General features: G+C 39.7%; 2 protein-coding genes across 2 annotated transcripts; one reads left to right on the forward strand and one right to left on the reverse strand.

Annotated features, from left to right (window-relative positions):
- Positions 1–884: 884 nt before the first annotated feature.
- fam135a (family with sequence similarity 135 member A) lies at positions 885–15,702 on the reverse strand. The gene is given in 22 exon segments (XM_063874910.1): positions 885–2,016; positions 2,127–2,241; positions 2,337–2,447; positions 2,530–2,681; positions 2,984–3,081; positions 3,182–3,273; positions 3,387–3,547; positions 3,640–4,420; positions 4,423–5,505; positions 5,607–5,761; positions 5,897–5,970; positions 6,128–6,286; positions 7,240–7,289; positions 7,644–7,721; positions 8,280–8,433; positions 9,483–9,609; positions 9,884–10,057; positions 10,159–10,229; positions 10,824–10,963; positions 11,691–11,770; positions 13,353–13,482; positions 15,450–15,702. Coding segments are annotated over 21 exon segments (4,137 nt in total). The 5' UTR covers positions 13,430–13,482; positions 15,450–15,702; the 3' UTR covers positions 885–1,811.
- Positions 15,703–16,722: 1,020 nt separating this feature from the next.
- LOC134859175 (collagen alpha-1(IX) chain-like) lies at positions 16,723–20,913 on the forward strand. Its single transcript, XM_063875518.1, has 7 exons — positions 16,723–16,822; positions 16,929–17,002; positions 17,979–18,065; positions 18,458–18,590; positions 18,866–19,262; positions 20,667–20,750; positions 20,875–20,913. The coding sequence occupies exons 1-7, from the start codon at positions 16,806–16,808 to the stop codon at positions 20,911–20,913; spliced, it is 831 nt and encodes a 276-aa protein (XP_063731588.1). The 5' UTR covers positions 16,723–16,805.
- Positions 20,914–21,076: the final 163 nt, after the last annotated feature.

Consider the following 21,076-nt stretch of genomic DNA (forward strand, 5'->3'; position numbering starts at 1 on the left):
TGGTAATTACATTCCTATTTCTAAATGTTTATACTAAATAGTTTAATTCATTTTGTAATAATAATAAATAAGAATGTTTCTCCTTATATTAACAATGCTTATTTTGTTATATGCATGTCTTTACTGCAAATATTTTCATCGGACTAAGCAGAAGTGGTTTATCTTTCAGTATCTTATGAAAAAAAATCATCAATCGTGTATTTCTGAGTATCCATCTTCGTATCTTTGACTTTCAGTCAATTCTTGGTCAATGAAAGGGCCACCCTTTCCACGTTATTGCATTTACAAGATACAAGGCTTCAATCAGTAGGTTGGACAATGGCTTTAAAATACCCTTCATGGCAGAGGGGTCAAATATACAGTAAAAGTTACATTAGACATTCCTGGATCATGCAGCAGGCCTACAGTATGGTGAATACTACTACAGAAAATACTAAAAATGTAATGCATCATTGATAAATATAACACTTCAAATTGTAAAAGCACGACCACTAGCATTTATGTATTTAACCTGGTTCGAAGCAAACACATTTATTGTAGGGCTTCTAAAAGAGCAGTTGCTGTGATAACAGTGCCATCTGCAGGATCATTTGATCAGTTAAACAAAATAAATCTTAACTAAAATGGAATAAATGGATATGAATAACAATTCAAAGAAATGGCACGGCAACAACAACACACTTTAAAAAACACAACACTGAAGAAACCATTATTGCTATATTTGCAATAAAAAAAAAACAATCTTAAAAGCTAAAAAATTACATTTTATTTTTTAAAACTGCATGTATACTTTCAATCATAATTCAAATGAGATTATATCAATAAGTGATTGGAATCCTCTACGAAGATGAAAGAAAAATAAGAAAGAAAGAACCGTCATATAATCAGCTTCATAATATGCATATTTAATGATGTATGATATATAAACAATTTTCCAAGAAACATTTTATATTCCAAGCAATACTTTCCAGTTCAAACACATGATCAACAAATGATATCAAGCAAATACTTTCATTAAAAGACGTTCATATTACCAACATGTGCTTTTGCTGAATCATGACCATTGCTTAAAACCCCTGTAATAAAACGTTATGTTGTAGACAATGCTTTATTCTCCCAACACCAGTTTGGGTAAATGTTGTGCAGAATGCTGCAATGGCAAAGGACAGCATAAAATGTTAAGACTAAAGCAAAGGATGTGAAATCTGAGCAACATTTCCTATTTCTAATGCAATCATTTTCATTAAAAATGATGGAAAATTGTTTATAAAAAAAGTAACATGTACAAATGACCCTTTTTAGTACAAAAGCTTGTAAAATGTAGTTGTGGTGCAAATCAATGCAGTGTCTCTTAAAATTGGTGGAAAACATTTGCAATCGTGATGACAGTATGTGCAGACGTGACATGGGCCAGCTCTACAAAAACAGCCATTTCATTTTTTGTAGCAGCTACATTTCCAGTTCAGCATCTAATATTAATTGAATTATAATTAAAACGCATTAACAAAACACATAAATAACAATGAAAATATAGCATATGATGGGGGGGAATCATTTTCCAAACACTAAAAACAAAACAATGTTTTAAAGATGGCAGTAGAAAAATAAAAATGTCCATATCCACCATGATTTCGATACAAACAACATGTAATGAAAGAAATTGTGATTTTGCTCACATGTATTTGAAAGTGAATATATGTATTTAAAAACCAAGAGATAATCCACATATGATAATCATAAAAAGGTTTAGATGCCGTGAGGTATTAGCTCCACATTGCTGTCTCAGCAATCGGTCTGATTCTGCCACAGTTCTACTGAAAGAACTTGAGGCCTGCGACAAGGAAGAACTTCTCCAAGAAGATCTCAGAATCGAGGACGGCAATGTGGGCGGCCCGGCCGATAAGGGAATTGGCTGTGTTGGGCAGGGCATGAATGACATCATATCGTACTAGATTGCAGTCTTTGTTCTGGAGTACGGGCAGCAGCAGGTTCTCAATCATCTCAGCATACACAGGACCTGGTATGGACAAGAGTGAAATAGGCTGATCAGGGCAAATTGATTCACTATGTGTAGCATTGTAGGACATTACACAATTGTTGGATATATGTGGTCGCTCCCATCTTACCCTGTTTGTTTGTCCTTTACTGCAGTTTTGCACATTTCTATTCGAGCAGAATGATAGGGCACGTAGCGATCCTGCAGTGATCCCACAAGCACCACATTTTTGAAAAACTGCAGACCTTCAAAAGCAGATGGATAGAAAATAATTATCTCTTGTTTCATTCAACATTTAGAGTCTTAATTGTCTTTAGTAAAAAAATAAAGAAAAGCTAACCAGATTTCTTGCTGAGTTTGTAGAGGAAAGTTTGGCGAGGGTCAGAGTTATCACGGCACGTAAGCTGCAAGAGTGACCCTGACTTTTTCCACTTCTGCATGAACCAAAGGCCTAGGAACAAACAATCAGCTGTGAGTAAAATATCTGAAACTGATAAGATGCGCCATCTTCAGCTAAAGGTTTTGTCTCTTACCTGTGTTGACCAGAGCAGAGCTGTTGTACAGTGTGCCCAGGTGAGGTCCAGAGAGGGAGAGGAAGGTGTGCAGCCTGCTCAGGTAACATTTGAACCGAGGCCTGGTTAGCACTGAGCGGACAATGAGGTTCCCCAAAGAATGGCCCACAAAGCTGCAAGGGAGGAATAATTAATGACCACAATGACACCAAGCAACAATAATATGCACTTGTGTCACACTTTCAGAGATTAAATTCTATAAAAACAGGATGCTTTGACACAATCTAAGCAAAGTTGGCTTTGAAAAATTCAAGTGGTTTCTAAGATTCAGTTATTATGTTGCTGAGAACACTTTCACTACAGTAGAAAGCTGACTGATACTGCATCATGCAGCTACTTAATGAAATACTTGTACTAAAACAATGTTATTTTAAAATAAATATGCATTACATTCTGGTAGAACAGAACATGTTACCTTATCTTTGACACTGTGAGGTTGTATATCTGAATGTACTGGACTATTTCATCCAGCAATCGGTCCGTCATTGACTCAAAGTCAGCAAATGTGTCATTCTGTGGAAGTAAAGAGAATTAAATTAAAAGTAAAGTTTATGGGTTTTATTTGGTTTTATTTGGTTCTTTAACATTTAACAACACATGCTTTTTGACTCACCTGGTTCCTCTCTGACATGAGGAAGTCGATACGAGCACCAGGCAGTCCAAGCTCCAGGTAGGTTTTCACCAGTCTGAGGTCTGCACTGTTACCTGCAGCGAACATAGGGAGCACAAACAAATCAATGTTTTTTTACAAACAACAAGACCTTAATGGAGCTAATTTCAATAATAATAATAATAATAATAATCTTAATGATTCCTACCGTCCAGGCCGTGGACGCAGACTATGAGATGGATGCCTTCGTCACAGCTTTCGTCTTCCTCCAAGCTAAAGTAGGGCACAGTGGACGCCAGCTCAGGTACCTCACTATACAAGAACCCAGGCAGCCTGAGCTGTTTCATTTCTTCCTTACCCTTAATGAACCTGCATAAAATAAATAGTAGATAAATATTAATATATAATGAGCAACATAGGACAAAATATCTGTAAAAAGTACATTAATAATGAATACTCACGCCTTCATCTGTGGTTTGGGTGCACATTCATACCAGCGCAGGCCGGAGGAAAAGGAGGTGGAGGGACAGGGAGGTCTGGCCAAGCTGTGGCCAACACTGCTGGAGGCTAGGTTGGAGCAGATGGGAGCTTTTGACAAATCTTTTGTTTCATGGGGGTAGCCGATGCCAAGCTGTTCAAACAGAAGACTCGTTTCTGAAGCCGCTGCGTCCCCGTCCCCACTCTGCTCCTCATCTGCAACACCATTGACGAAAGCATAGCCATCGCCTTCCTCGTAGTAGCCGTTCTCGATCATGTCTTGCTCCGGTTCATCCTCGTCGTCCGGGACCGTCGGACCTGCATGGATTCCCAGTGTGATGGCAGATGTTTCTAAAGGGCTGATCTCGGACACATCTGTGCTAGAGCGTGAGCCAAAGTAGTTCTCCACCATCCCCCGCTTCACTATGTCAGTGCTGCTGGTGGCGGAGTTACTGGATGGGCAGGTTGTGTGGGGATCACTACCAGACGCCCCAGAACCAGCTGTTCCCTCCAGTCCGAGTTCAGAGACACCTGTTGATTTGGGACCTGTTCCTGAGTCAAAGGCAGGTTTTACAAGTTTGGAATCACGTGCAGTCATGGGGTTGCAGGACATGCCGATGGCAGGTCTGCTAGCGTCATCCCCAGAGAACACTACACTCTGCTCCTGCACCAAAACACTGGACTTCCTGCCTCCTGCGCCGGAGCCCCGAGAGGAAACTTCGCCCTCATCATCTGAGGGCAAGGAGTTGATGGAAGTGAGAGAGACTGGACTCCACTGACACCACTGGTATTTTCTGGGTAAGGAGTTTCTGCTGCCACACTGGGCCTTTGATGGTATTGCTGAACAGGTCGTGGGGCGGGGTTTAGGAGGGGCCTCTCAGGCTGAGGGGCAGCAGCACCTGATTCAGCGATACACGTCTGATGTCCTTGACCAAACTGAGTGTCAAAGGAGCTGGGCTCACTTTCAATGCCTGAATCTGAGAAACGAGACGAGGGATTCGGGGCTCCTACATCCGGCAGCTTGATGCTATCACTCTTGACCTGTACTGACACCAGGCAGGACTGGCTATGCTGGGCTGCCAGTGCAAACACAGAGTCCACCACAGACGGTTTTGAGTCACAGAGGTCTGTCTGGATGCTCAGAGTTCCCTCAGTCCGACATGGAAAGAGAACTGTTACTTTGTCCCCTCGGTATGGGTCATTGTTACTTGGTTTCACCTCAATTTGCTTAGGCCCAGCAGGCCACTCTGGTTGCTTTTGTTCGACGTGGTAAACTTGTTCATCTAGTGGTTGGTTGCATGTGGCACTACCCCCAGTACCTGCCTGAGGATTGTTCTGTGCATCCAAGTTTGCAGGCTTTTTGAAAAAGCCTTTTGGACAAGCAGCAGTAGTTGTATTGTCATCTGTAACAAAATCAGCAGCACTGTGACACGTGGCCCCAGAGTCAGAAACTGAACTTGCACTAGTCCTTAAATAACTACTTGTATCTGTCTGAAAGGTTTCGGGTTCCTCTTCTTGGTTTAGGGGAGCTTCTCCTTCCTTGTGTTTGGTGTCGCCATAAGGAGCTTTGAGGTTCTTATAGCCCACCAGCACTACAGTGTCTTTGGAGCCCTGTCGTATCAGCTTCTTAGAGTTCTCGGTCTTTGAATTCTTCTTCAGTTTGACTGACTTGCCTTTTGACTTTGGTGGTGGATCAAAGCTATCTGGCCAGGTGTTATCCATAGTGGCACACTGAGTCTCAGGTATGGGGCTGGCTGCTGCACCACAGTCCTTGGAGTTAGGCTTGTCCATTTTGCTGGACACTGAGCCAGTCCTCGTGTTGTGCATGCCCAGCCAGGGTCCGTCACGATCTGTAGAATCAAACCAGGTTAAACATAAAAAAGATACAAAGAAATAGTCATCAGTCATTGCTTTATCACATCTAGTTTGATGTCAATATTGTATTACTAACCTTCAGTGATAGAATCAAGGTATCTATCCTCAAAGATGATTGGCAGGGAGCTTACATCACCATCAAGGTCTGCACATTCCACTGGAAGTGGAGGCAGAGACAAGAAGTAGCTGGAGCTTTTGATAGCATTAGTCATCTGCTGGTGGCTGTGAGCGCTGATGTAGAGAATGCAAATTCAATTGGTATGCTCATACTTGAATATAGTATTTCAGACGAGTAGCTGCTGGCACAGGCTTGAAGATTGCAACACGACATTTCACAATGAAGACAAACAAGCCCCTGCAACTTACTGTAGTTCCTGATAAGCTAGAGCAGATTGTCTGGGATGTTCAAGACAAAAGAAAGCCTCAGCAAACCGCCTTACCTGTAAAAAACACATTAAAGAAAATACCTTTAAGTTCCACAGGATTGAGTATACTTTTGGATAATTGATCAGACCAAAACAATTTAATTTTAATTCAAAACGGTGACAAGTCAAGTTATTTTTGAATGAGTAGATGGTGTTGGAAGTTGAGACTCACTCTTAGTGTATGGTGCTCCATAGCTAGTAGGGCAGCGACATGCTCCTGCAGGGACACAACCTCTAGGAATTGTCCCCATAGTGCCATGAGCAGAGAGCAGAGCTGAGCCAGGTTCATGTTCACCAGCTCTGCCAGCTCGTCAGGGGACTCTGCCTTCTGCTGGAGGCACAAAGACACCCGTCACCCACCAGGGGGCTGAAGAGAGCGTGTCTCCCCAACACCAGCACGGAGAACAAGGCATGCAGTTCTATGCGCGAAGACTTTACATCGGGTAAAGTTTGATTGTCAACATACAGACATTTATTTCTAAAGGATATAAAATGTCCCTCCTAAAGTTAGTTGTTAATTGAATCAGACAAACAAAAATCTATATCTCAACCTTCAAAGAGTAAAGTCAAGTTCAGTTATTATTTCCACAAAGTGTGTACAGGCCAATATAGATGATCCAAACTAAATAATTATGTTGTCTTTATTAAAAATGTCTATACATAGAATCCTTCTTTTAGAAGCTACATTACAGCCTTAAAAATGTGCAAGCCATTCCTGAGTTTAGCTTACCTCTGTATGTTTGGAAACAAAGTGGTTTACACTGAGAAGAACAAGAGTCACTTGAACTGCTTCATGTAGCATCATCTACAGACATTCCTCTCATTCCACTGCGCTGCTGCACATTTTACATCCCTCGTAATATTCAGTGAGCCGACCGATCAACCACCGGGCAGTGGTTATCTCACCTACACCATTATGAAATGTTTAAGAGGCTTGTTTCAAAATACATTCTACATAATGTAAAGAAACATAGGAGTGCTCTAATGGCACCTCTTCTCCAGAATTTACTGACACAACTCTAGTTACCAGGCAACTATTGTCTTACTGCTTGAATCATACTGTATATAAAAACTGCCTACTTCCAAAGAATCGGGAAATCCTACTCATTTCCCCGTCATTGAGACACAATGATGCAATCAAATATCTGTCACTCCTAAAACAAATTCTGAATGTTCCATATTTCCAGTTACCACCTCCTCCTCCTCCTCCTCCTCCTCCTAAACAAAACACAAGGCTGTTTCTTCCTATAAATGTTATGAATAAAAATCAAAGACAGGTCTTACCTTGACTTGTTCACATAGCTCAGCTAGACGGGCCTCTAAATCCAGTTGTTCTGTGAGCAGGCAGAGAACATCGTTACTGATATTCGCTTTTTATTCTCTCCATTTAGTGAAACAGATTGTTGTTAAAAGAGCCTGGGTAACAGGCAGAAAAAAGAAGTGGTGTTCAACAGCACTGGATTATAGAACTTCTACAGAGCCCCTGTGCTAGGAGACACTCAGAAAGATGGCAAGACAGCTAGATGAATACAGTAAGACAAAAGATGGCACAACAGCAGTTTGGGTATATTTCTCTGGAAAATGGGACATAGGGAGAACATGGTGATTTGTACAAGAAGGAAATTGGAGGAAAGATGGAGAAAAAGAGAGAAAGGCTGACTTGAGGTAGTGCGAGGGTCAGGACATACCTATGTAGACGTGCCTTTGACTTCGGGGATAGGGTCTTCTGAGTACTCTCTCATATAGGACTTGCATGCTGGGCTTGGCTAGTAAGATTGCACATATTAAACCTCTTTATTATTTGGTTGGGTTAATATCTGTCCTCTTGTGTGGGATAGTGATGTTACAAAAAGATTACCGTTTGGGAGTTGTCACAATTAAGCTTCAGTCCACTGGTTAACAGACTCATCTATTGTATTAATATGAGTGCAAGTATGGTTTTGTAAAAATAACGAGAATACCTGAGCAAATTTGCGCGGGTTAAAGGTGGGCTAGTCTGTTTAAGATATGTCAATGTGTAGGGAGCAGGTGGAATGATATGAGAACTGAACCAACTTGCATTATACAACAAACACTGACGCTGGAAAGACAAAACAATGAAAATTCATCCACAGAAACAAAATAATTAAGAGAATTAGACTATACAACCTTGGGAGAATACTAGCTTATCCTCTGTTCTTGTGAGTTAAAATAATAATAATAATAATAATAATAATAATAATAATAATAATAATAAAGAGTGTGCAGTAAGGATTCCATCATTTACAACGTCTCGTCACCCCACACTCTGAATTGTGTTGATGTGAAGCCGCAGTGCAGTTTACCAAGTTCCATACGATGGGAGGAGGGCAGGTCCTTGGTTATAGATGTGAAGTAGTCGAAGAGGCCCTGGTAGGCGAGCAGGAGATTGGAGCAGAGGTCGTGGTGCAGACTGAAGGCATGCTGCAGACAGCCGTCAGACACATGGAACTTCCTGCCCTATGGGATCATGGGAAAACAGAGAATAGGGTATGTAATAGGTAATTCAATCCTGTAAACAACATTTAGCTGTTCTGAACTGTCGCTGCATTTGTAGTGAACATTTGGTTTGTAGCCACTGTCAGGAGAGACAACAAACTCAGATCCGGCAACAACATCTGTAGATCATTTTAGATTCAACTTTTTCTGTAGTTGTCAAATAGAATAAGGCAAAAACATGATGGTATCTGTCGTGTATTGACATCAGATAAGCACACGATAATGCTGGAAACCTGATTCTTGATGAAGAATTGTACACTGGCCTATATTACCCATAAAATCCTTCAATAGAGAAGAAAGCGTTCAAAAGTGGATCAGATCCTCCACTACTGATTCATCTGCTTGTTACTTCCACACATTTATTGTGTCTTTGTGGCAATGCTTTGTAGCACAGATAACTGTAGTGGCGTTTGTATTTGTCTGTGCGTTGTTGTTCCCAAGCTTGCCATTAATGATGCATCGCGGCATACCCTCCTTTCTGTCGGAGGGACTCTGCTGCACTCTCGGCTTTAGCTGGCCACCTTTTCTCTGTCGGGAGAGGCCAATTACTCGCCGAATGTGACAGTGGTCTGAGAGTTCACTTTGCCAGATCTGTCAACAGCCTGACACATCTCCCTGCACTTCAGATGCACTGAGTGTAACACAGTATCCTACCTGAAGCCAGAAACCTGTCAAATCAAAGTCCACAGTCATGTCTGTGTATCATCAAAGCCTGTCTCACTGGCAGGAAGCTAAAACTTGATTCTTTTTATCCTTTCAGCTTTATTCCTTCCTCATAAAAGGAAAACAACCCAAGTTCCACAGCATATATTGAGTATTATTAGGTTTATGACAACCATTTACTTTTTATCAAGTGCTTAATTTAGCCCTTTGTGATACAGAACAACAATAAAGATAGGAGGAGGCATTTTTTACACTTCCGTGACAGCTCAGAAGTTTAGTTGCATGTTATAATAAAAAAAAGGGAGATTTCATATACATTGTAATGGCTGTAAATGAGGTCCACTTACATCCTGTGATACTTGCTTGACATAACTGCTGCCGAACACCACGTTCTCCAGAGGCTGGATGACTGAGTCTTTGCTCTGTGGTGGAGCGTTGCGGTTCAGCCATGTGGTTTTCACTGGACGAGGCAAACTAGATAAACACACAAAGGAAATCCAACTTAGCTTATCGCTCTCACAATGCAATGGGACACTTCCTATTAGGTTTCTTCTACCTTTGAATCACTGCTGTACATGAATGTCAAGTTCCATTCAAAGATAAGTTGTTTACTTGAACTGTAATTAAAAAATGTGTTTGAATTTACCAGAAACAACATTAGTAAGGAACATAGGGATTTATTTGAGATGTAACACTTCCATGAATGTAAAACTGCTGGTGTCCTTCATACGTTCGGTAGCAGGCTGACCTGATAAGGGGCTGATGTAGCGCCACTAGGGAGGCATGGATGGCGATAGAGATGACAGACAGGTGGAAGTAGTCAAACATGACGTTGACATGTTGGTGGATGCCTCGCTGAAGGCTAAAGTGCAAACGAAGGGTGCGGCCGCTGATATTCTGTAGAGAGCTTGGATCATCCGGCCTGGTGAAATTAAATAAGGAAAGACAAAAACTGCCATATTAGTGCTTAATTAAAATAAAATGAGGGAAATATTTAAAGTACGTAGAGGATGCAACACTTACGTGTAATCACCATCTGTGAAATATAAATCCAAGAAGAGCTGGAAATCTATGTCATTGAGGGCCTCTCCCACCTACGAATATTAAGGAACAGTGTCATTTAGAGCCAGTGTGTGAATGTTCCAAGTCCGTCTACAAGAACGGTTACAGGCAAGTTTTTTAATTTATGGCATCAGCTCTAATAACCCTTATAGATTTTGAAGTCTATGGTTGTCATATTGGGTTGTACTGAGGGCAAACCGCAAGTTTAAACACTCCCATGTTCCCTGGAATACTAGTTGAATTTCTGCATTCCTTAAACCATGCTTAATCCTGACTGCTAAACTGCTTTGAAATGAAAAAAAGTCCCTGTCTGCATTTCTGACATTCTGCAGGTGCATCCTGCTTCTTATGTACGCCATTTGTTTGGAGACAGCAACTGTATTCAATGGGTGTTAAAAAAAGATTGTCCCAATTTTCTTGCCACAAAAAGTTCCGCTCCAACTCCTTTCATTTTACACAAGGAGGACACGATAGAAAAGCTGTCAAATGAACACACGTGAATTGGACTGGCTTTCACTGTGCTCTTTTCTAGGAGGGGAGAGAAGTTGCCTCATAATGAAACTTACTCATAATAATACAATAAAAAATGTCATAGCAAAAGAACCGCCTCTCCTTCTTAAACTTGCCTTCTTCTCATCAAGCAGCATCATCACTCTGAAGATGAGGACATCGTTGACCACAACCTCTTCATTCTTGTAAAGGATTTGGAAAGTTTTGCTGCAGATGACATCATCTTGGACTGAAGCAGGAAATGCCAGGTCAGAGCCTAGACAAAGACATGAGTATTAGCTTGTGCGTTCATGAAAATGAGAATTCAATGGTTAAAGCGTCTGCTTTAAAATGTTTCTGTATACTTTAGAAACACAGAATCTGGTGCCGTGATCGGGCACAGAATCATTAGTGGGTCAGGAGTTCGCACACAAATCCAGATGCTTTTATAGATCTAAATGGTAATGATATTAGTAAAGGGCCAGAAACGACCTCACAAGGTATATCTTATTAAGTCTCAGTGAAGATTTGAGTTGTTTCACAGTACAATATCTTGAACCAGGTTTTCATGAAAATGGGAAACAAAACATTTCAGAATTAAAATTCCATCCCATGATCCTGTTTATTTATGAAACAAAGAATTGAGTGCTTTGTGAAAAAATGAGCAGTGCAGGTCTCTCACCGAGGGGGTGAGGCACAGGCACTAAGCCTTAGAGAAATACAGAACAGAACAAGGACTGTAGGATAAGCCAGCGCTCCACCAGTTCCTGCTAACTAAAAAAGTTAACCAAATCTGAAATAATAACAACTATTTCCCATGAAACAGCACTTACATGTGAGAAGAGTGCATTACTTTATGCATACTGCAAGTAAGCAAAATATTAGATAATAGTTGTATTGGATATTTAAGGGGAAATTGTGCGGGCTTATGGCTGACCAACTGGATACATGAAGGGTAACAATAAGAAAAGATTATAATATACCCATTTTTAAATAAGTAGTACCTCCTGGGTGAAGCAGACTGGTCTCAATTTTGTGTGGAACCCTGGGTGGCACCTTCAGACCGGCACGGATCTGGTAGAACCTGAAAATGTAGACCAATGTTGTATTAGCTTGGTGCCACAGGGCGACAAACAGCAAAGGTTAGCCACAAGTGCCTCTACTTGTAAAATGACACCAGACCTTTGATGAATAATTAATGAGCACTTTCTTTTGTATTCACTCATGTAGTAAACCTGAGCTCTTAAAACGCTATTGAGTCAGGAGCATAGAGCAGCAGTTTTATCTCAGAAGAGTGGGGTATCATTACACTGTCGTAGGGAATAGTCAAAATCCAGCGTTGAAGACTACTACAGTTTAAACTATGACTCACTATTCCTTTTTAGATCTACATGAAACATTGCAATTCTGGTTTGTCCTTGTGGTCTCAATATAAACACCATTTGTTTTATTATCTGTATTATTGTTTTAATTGACTACATCATTTAAACATTATGCTAAATTAGGCTTCCTAAGAAACAGTTTCATGTTATAACGAAGCAGAGATAGTTAAAGGTCCCATATTATGCAAAATGCACTTTTTGCTGTCTTTTATAAATAAATATCTGTGCCCGGTGTGTAAGGAGACTCACAAAGTGCCAGAAAATACAGCCGTCTCTCTTTTCCTCCTCACCCACATCTCTAAAAACAGGTGTACAAACGAGCTGATCCAGATTTGCTGCCGATATGACTTCATATGGGAAATGTGGGCTGGCTTTACATTGAACTCCTGGCAACGTCTCGCCCACGTGACACGTCCCAACCTATCCTCCACAATATAATGTCGCGAGCTGAATCCCCTCCGCAGCACCTCTGTGTCTCTGTGCAGGATGTCTGCAGGAGGGACTTAGAGTTATTGGATATATAGTACATATAATGTCTCTGTTCTAGTGGTAAATACTGAGAAGTGTTTCAGAAATAATGCTTGATGTGGTTTGGAACATTATATGGCATTTAATCATGGCAGCGTTTAGCTGAGTTTCTCCATTAGAAACTTCTCTCGTTCAGACAGAGAGCTGCATGACGCTCCAAAGGGGCGTGGCCAGCTTCAGCTCATTGCATGAAAGGGAAAGTCACAGAATCTGATCAGTTTGGTATTTTGAGCAAAACACGTCAGATACATGTTGTTTATAATTGAGACCTATAAGATAGGCCATAAAAGAGGATAAAGATGATAGAGATATAAATTCAAATTTAGTGAGTCAGAAAAGAGAAGCTCCTTCAAAACCTGTGGAACACCTTAGTGAAGCTATGACAAATAAAAAGAAACTGCAATGAAAACCTTTACCCTGGGATCTTCACGTTGTACAGTTACTCTGATGTATAAGAGAACCAACCATCGTCTACAGAGAAAAGACTTAAAGAAACACTTCAGCATAATCTATACATTGAAAGAGTATTTTCTCATCCAGCTCAAAGTCTAAACAAGATTGTGAACAGTCCTAAATTGTCTCGAACAATCACAGAGAGCTTCTACTGCAAACCAAGTGAGGTAAACTTGTTAGTCACATAGGATTGGAAAAAAAAAAAACATTTGGTAAAAGATTACTGAATTGCCACCTGCTGCAAACACATTGGCAAAAAGGAGTGAAATATAAGTTAGGTAGAGACAATGAGACACTACTCACCCTCTTTGAAACAGGTCCACATTGTAGAACTTGTGGAGCTCCACAGCGAACTCCACTGTGGCCTGGACTTCAGTCATCTTGGTCTCTACAGGCAGAGGTGACTAACATCATCTGGGATACACAGGAATGCCTAAAGACAGAAACAATCAAAAGAAACCATTCAAAGAATACCAAAAGGCAACATGAAGATTAAGAATATGTAACACTTTGGCGATGGTTAACTCCTAATAGAGAATTACTGTTAGGGGATTAGGTCTACATTTGGCATAGGTGGTATTCTGTCCACTGGGCCTAATTTGTCTGACCATTATAGCATCACTATGACAGTGGAAAATATTGCGCTGCCATAAATACAGTATCAAAAATAAACATAGAACCCTGTTATTTATTTCAAACATTTTTAGCTCTAGACTTATTTTAGTTCTGATTCAAGAAAAAAGCCAAACACTTGTTTTTGGCTGTAGTTAAGGCTAAACAAAATAAATAATAATAATAATAATAATCATACAGATGGTCCCTAAATAAGTAATGAAGGAAATGAATAAATCATCCACTGGGAGATACCAGGTCCAGTATGAGACACAGATCGACAGCATGACTGGTTGACACGCATGCCTTAAGCTGAACAAGCATAGCCAGGTCATTTAAATATCTAAAATGTGCTTCTCTTCCAGGAAGAGTTGATCTAAAACAAATTCAAACTGAACACAGGGGACATATGAGGACACTAGTATTTGTGTCCTCCTACTACTAAATGTGTCTACGTGTATATTGGCTGTCTCTGATGCATTTATGTTTCAACCATTAATAAACTATACTAAGACCTTGAAATAGCCCCTTCATTTTTTTAATAGAAATTGACACAAATTATTTGTTCAACATACAATTTAGCAACTCAGTAATACTTCCAAACAGATAAGCAAAACTATCTAAATTGCAAAACTACATATATTTTTTAAATAAGGAAAATGTTTTTTTTAAAAGACAAAACATGTTTGGAATGACTGTAAATAATGTAATGCTTCAGAGAAGTCCTTCCCTTCATATCATATTCTACAGACTTAAAACTAATGGCAATAAGACTGGTCAGTAACAAATAATGAAGCAGTTATGCAGACTGTTTACTAAGATAAATTATTCAAAGCAAAACAATAAAAGCCTCTTTTCTTTAGTCTTCTTGGGAAAAACGTCATGTATAAACCTTTTCCTCCAGTTGTTTAATGCAGACATATGTATACGTTTACAAAATAAAAAAGGAGCACATTTACATTGAGGTCAACACTAACGATTCTTGATCCAGTGAATGTCTGGTGTGTAGTTCAAGGGTGGTCAGAGCAACTGGTTAATCAGGTTTAGTCTTAGAACACAGTGTGAAGATGTAACTCTACACTTGAGTAAAGCCCAATAATGGACTATATAAAAACGTTGGAGAAAGGCAGACTATAAACTAACTGTCAATGGGGGTGTTCCACTGAAACCGTTGTTCATAAAGTTAGATTTAATAATAAAAAAAAAAAATGTAATATGCAAAAACCATAACCCGAAAAAAAAATGCGACATTTCTCAGAAAAAAGGCTATTAGTAATAAGGAAGTGTAACCGTCACTTAACACATTTCAAGACGACAGCCCCCATGGGATAAAGTAAACTAAAACAACAGTCTTACGGAAATGTTAATGACCTGGCCTTAACATAAACCCATGGATAATTTGTATTCTTTAAAAAAAGGGGAACCTTTACCCCAGCAGCTAAACCCCAAAACCGATACAGACCAGTTTAAAAACAGCTGTTAGAGTTATGACTGAGCGACATGGTATTTCACTAGAGGGAATGAGATGGTTAAGGTCCCTGGCTAGTGGGCACAATCTCTGCAAGGGTATCTTTTGGGTTACAGGTGGTAAGCTACCAAAAAAGCATTATGCCAAGGGCCCACAAAAGGTCACTAACGATCCGACAAACCACTTTAACAGACAAACGAGAAAAACTCCCACTTGATAGCCAGTCAGCTAACGGCAACAGTTAGCGTAACGTTAGCCACCCCTCTAGCAGTGGTCCCCGGGTCTAACATTAGCCGCAAAGGCAAGCTAACGCTACTTACCATTGCGTTGGCAGGCTAACATTAGCTAGCTAACCAACGTTAGCTCCAGTTTCAGACCTCTCGTCGTCCTTTCACGGTGAGTTGCAGACTGAAAACACAACAGTGTGCAGACTATTCCACTTCCTAGGCTGCTAGCGTGACGAGAGGAACGCCCTTAAAATGATACAAAAAGTTAACTATCCATGTAGCTCTCTGAGCAGTGCTGTCTGTTAGCCCTACAGCTAAGTAACTGGGCTCAATCTGAGGAGCTGACAGCAAGCGTAGCTCCACCTGCACGCTTACGAACATTTAACTGCGCGTTATACAGGCGCAGTTGACGCACATGCAATATTGACTTGTAAATGGAACATCTATACATGATTTATTAACAAGAATTATATTCCAATAATAATAACAACAATTATTATAATTATAGTATATTTATAATATGTACTCATATTCATATTATTCATAGTATTATTATCAACATCATTATTATTGTTATTTTAATTAATTATAATAATACAAATACAACAATGTTATTGTTATTATAAGTAGTAGTATTAGAAGTAGTCGTAGAAGTAGTATTGTCATTATTGTTATGATTTATTATGCACCACTAACGCTGTCAAAGATCTAAAGTGGTGGATGTTTTTCAAAATATGTATACATATTCTTAAAGCATTATACAATACATTTTTATGTTATTATAAAATGCAAGGGTTAGTAGCCTACAGGGTTAGTTTAATGTATATGTATTTGCCTGTAGGCTTTTGTTTAGATGATAGATTATAGATGTGAAATGTTTTTCATGAGATGTTTTAAGTCCTCCTTTTTTTCTGCCTCTTGGCTTGACAGTACAAACACATCTTGAATACTTTCTTATGGCTTCTTAGTCTGCGTCTCTAGATTATTAGTTTGGACTGCACTGGAAAGAATGCTGTCTGAATGCTTCGCCTCCATAGAGATCACAGAGAATGTGGATCCCAAAAGTGCTGGGTAAATAAAGCCACCCAAGGGTAACATTATCTTTTTCACAGCTACTTACATGGCATTAATTATAGTGCTCAATCATGGAAATCGAACTACAAATGGGTTACAATTATGTGACTGTATCCTTGAAGAAACATGAAATGGAAGGTGGTTGCAGGAGAACTTTGTTGGAATGTAAAGTTGACACTGTGGAGACTGTTGACACACTCCCCCAAATAAATGACAACAGTCAAGACGTTAGGACCCCTCACTGTGACCTGACGGTTTTCACTCCTGCTGACGGGGCAACTACTCAGGATCTGGTTCTCTCCTGGAAGCCAATCTGAAGAAACATCCAGCAGCAGGTGTTCACCTTGTATCATTATTGTCAGACAAAGCTATGAAATGGATGGAGTCAAAAGGTAAACAGTTCACTTAATAATGACCTTCTGAGTAATTTGCCAATACTGTCTTTAATTCTACAATGAAAGCCATAATGTCTAGTTTTTTCTTCTGATTGTATTACAGAAATATCCTTCTGTACTCATTTTGCTGCTGCTATGTGTTTCCACAATACCTTTGCACAGGACTTCATTCTCAGAGTAAGTACTCAAATAATGTGAATATTTCATGTATTTAAGATTGCAAAATAACCAATGCAGTGGATAGTTGCAAAAGTAAGGGTTCACTTGCATACTAATTATTAGTATCTGTTCACCCTTAACATACTTCTGCAGTTTTTCTTTAATACATATGAAATTTGGACCTCTGCTTCATGTTGCAGACCTGTTTTATAGCTTAAAATCTCTGCTAATTCATAATCATTAAACCAACCGTTTGTTAAAGGATTCAATTAATCATTTTTTTCTTTTCCACTTTATTGTCTTTCCTAGATAAACACTGCTGCTCTTATCTATATTTTATGGCATGCATACTGTGTGTCTCGTTGTAGCAGCATTAGCATTGCAGGGTTAGGGAGTCAAGCTGTGTAGCTGTGTATAGTTTCAAGTGTGCTATGATATAAGTGAATAATCCAAAGCATCAAAGTATAATAAAACAGTATCAGTACTCATGTCATGTAAACAGTGTTAGATGTTTAATACAATTTTGGTAATGCAAGTGCACATTTTGTGAAGTAATTATTCAACCTTGATAAAGACCTTTAACTTTCTCTCCAGATGCACAAGCAAATTTAGAGTCTAAGTGTTAAAGAGGAAACCACAAACAGGCAGAGAGAGCCTAATATTTATTCAAGGCAGCGGTGCAGCTTTCCAAACACTAAGCTTTTATTCCCTCCCCACAATACACACACACACACACACACACACACACACACACACACACACACACACACACACACACACACACACACACACACACACACACACACACACACACACACACACACACACAAACACACCCACACACACACACACACACACTCTCTCTCTCTCTCTGTCACTCTCTCTTTCTTTTTCTCTCGCTCTCTCTCTCTCTCTCTCTCTCTCTCTCTCTCTCTCTCTCTCTCTCTCTCTCTCTCCAACTACTAACATGCTGCTTTTTGTTTCTTTCTTTCAGCTGTGAGATTTTCATCTCAAGTTGGTATTCATAGGGAGCAGCAGTCCATATGCCCTCAGATCAGCGTTGGGGAGGATCACTTCCCAGGTGGATTCACCAAAACTAAGCACAGTTTGCTTTCTTGTTTGCTTGACATTTTCCCTGCCCACATGAGAAAAAGAGCTACTGTACAGACTTTTATTCCTATATAAATACAACTGCAAAACAGTACACATTTCATGGAGATGCTCTGTTTGTGAAACTAGTTATATGATCACTTTTAATACCGGTAAAAGCAAAACATGATAATAAAAACTAAATAGAAGACACTTGGTCAGTAACCATTGTCCATGAATTATCATTACAGGAATAACGTCAACCTCATCATAAAAAATAATAATGTCTTTTTGTCCTTAACCCTGTAGTAGGGTCTACCCGAGGTCTTACATGACCTCCCAGATGATTTATAAAGTAACTACTTTCTGTCGTTGTTCCCTTAGGCTTTTATATTATGTCCCAGTTCCAAATTGCTGAGCTGGCAAGAAGGGGCACTGTTAAAAAGGTTACTGGAACATCTCCTCAGCATGTTGCTTATCATATAGGCCCAACATTCAACTTCAGGATCAACTCAAGGTAAGCTGCATGGCGTTAAAATGGAGTTGAGTGAGTGAATACTGCCACCTAGTGGGTGAGCTGGTATAACGTCATTCACCCTGTCCATGGTCCTGAACATGAGAGCTTGATCTTATCTGCACTATAAGTAATACTTCTTAAAAAACCGAACATTTTATATGATGGCTTTATATGATTTGACCATTATAAAAAGGACAATAGATGAAACACAACAAATCTGCAGTACTGACACCACTACTTTAAAAAAAAAAAAAAGGTTTTCCTTTGTATTTCAGATCAGCTTATCCCTCGGGACTACCTGAGGAGTTTGCATTTGTGGCCGTGCTGCGCATGAGTGGCAGCACCATCAATACAAACTGGAATATCTGGCAAATGCAGGATGTGAATGGCATGGAGCAGCTTGCCGTCAGACTCAACGGGCAGTCTCAGTCTCTGGAGTTCACCTTCACTGCGCTGGACACCGGGAGGCAGATTATTGTGTTCGGCCCCCTGCCTTTTCTTTTCAACGATCAGTGGCACAAAGTGGTGCTGCACGTGAACAGGCTCTCTGTAACACTGTTCGTGGACTGTGCAAAGATCGGTTCACAGAATATACCACCCCGACACAAAGTCAGCCTGGATGGCTTCACGTTGATAGGAAAGCTCAAGGACAACCCAGTGCTGGCAGTACCGGTACGTCTATTATAGCACTGAGTAGCCTACAGATTGAGCTTCTGAAGGAAGACATATGCGTTAATAACATTTAAGAATTCTCCCCCAGGGTTGGCCCTAGGAGTTTGACGGCCCTGAACAAGACGTTATTTGCGGCCCAGCGCTTTTCATTACAACATGGATCACTCAGGCAATAGAGGGGTAGTTGCCAGCAGGGGGTACTTATTTGGCTGTTAAAGCCCTAGTGTGTGTTATTTTGATCACATACACTCATCCTATCTCATAGTATATTTTAATTAAATGTATTTTAATTTTAAACATGTAGTCAATTATTGTGAACGTGAATAAGCGATGCATTTAGCCCATAGATTCGTATTACTTTTGCTCAGAATCATTTGACCTTTTATATTATTATTTTTGTATAATGTTTTGACTCTTTCACAAGTATATACTGTACCGACTTTTATAGCCACATCTCCTCATTAAGATGAGGAAGATTTGGCACTGACGGAAATTAATCTTGTTTCTCAAGCACTATTCCAAAATTGCAAACTAGATTATTTGATTTCAATATTTCATTGGATGTATTTTAGCTCATTGGTTAATCCTCCAAGAGTCCACGTTAAACAGCAAGGCATATATAATTTTATAACATAAAAATGATCATATTCAGTTTGTGAAAATTGATAATGCATTGACTATATTTTTGTGATGCTTGTATATTTGTTTTTCTTAAGGTTGAGGCTAAATGAAAATATAGAATGAGTTCATAATATATGATGAATTGTTGAACTTTCACCAAAGTGACATATTTTCTGACTGATGTGTGATGACTTATTCTTTTAGTATTTGGAGCAAATGTTCTCTACTGAGAAGCCAACGTCATCATTTAGTACATTTTAGGTTGACCTGCAAACCTTTAGGAATCCTTGTGTTTTCACACCCTGCTGTTTGGTTTGTCTCTGACAATGGTCAGTAGTTAAAGTCTACTGTGTCTCCATTCGGGCTTCACTGACAAATATTCGGAACTTGTTGCAGCTTGTGGCAAAGAATACTAGCTATGCACAGACTAAACAATCCTGTAATCCCACACCGTGTAGCGCAGGTGCACATTTTCCAATTACGCATGAAAGCATATCCTAATGCAAAAACATTCACCTTTACCAGTAACTCATATTACTCCGAGCGTTTAAGTCCCGTGCTAATGTTTCCATAATGAGCTCTTTAACAGTATTGTGCACACCCTGCTTTCTGAATTTCACTGTATGCTGCAGAACATCCAGAGTAGGGTAGTTGTTAATGAAAGCAGCCTCTTGCTTTTGGGACGATATGTGTTGATTTAACCTCTTTCGGGATAAGGAGGCAGAACTACAATGTAATGATGTTATAGTGCTAATTTATTATTTTTCTTTTATGTTTATACAGTTTGAACTCCAGTCCATGTTAATTCACTGCGACTTGAAGCGAGCCCAGGCCGAGCCTTGTCATGACCTCCCAGCCAGGACATCGGTAAGAAGATTTAAAAATAAAGTAAACAATCACAATCTAAATCCATAGTTATATGTTTCAAACTACCAGTTACGAACTTCTAGAATCGTTTAGGCTTGATTCGTTTTAATTTGTGTTAATGCAGGGGAATTTAAAATCGAGCAGCTCCAACTTGTGTGCGTAAAACCATGTGTTTTATTCATGCTGTCTCTTTGTGTCTTAAATGTCACTCCACTTGTCTAAATACACAATATGTATCATAACAGTGATAAATTAAGTTTAAATACAATCCTTAGCAGAGGTTAAATAACCCGCTGACCCTGCCTATTGGTGGTGTCTGCGCCGTG

Source organism: Eleginops maclovinus, chromosome 22, assembly GCF_036324505.1.
Source record: "Eleginops maclovinus isolate JMC-PN-2008 ecotype Puerto Natales chromosome 22, JC_Emac_rtc_rv5, whole genome shotgun sequence".
Classification (NCBI taxonomy): domain Eukaryota; kingdom Metazoa; phylum Chordata; class Actinopteri; order Perciformes; family Eleginopidae; genus Eleginops; species Eleginops maclovinus.

Coding starts and splice junctions, on each gene's coding strand:
- LOC134859175 (XM_063875518.1), top strand. Junction 18,066..18,457: donor TGGGGAGGATCACTTCCCAG/GTGGATTCACCA, acceptor TTGTTCCCTTAG/GCTTTTATATTATGTCCCAG. Junction 20,751..20,874: donor ACCTCCCAGCCAGGACATCG/GTAAGAAGATTT, acceptor GTGTTAATGCAG/GGGAATTTAAAATCGAGCAG.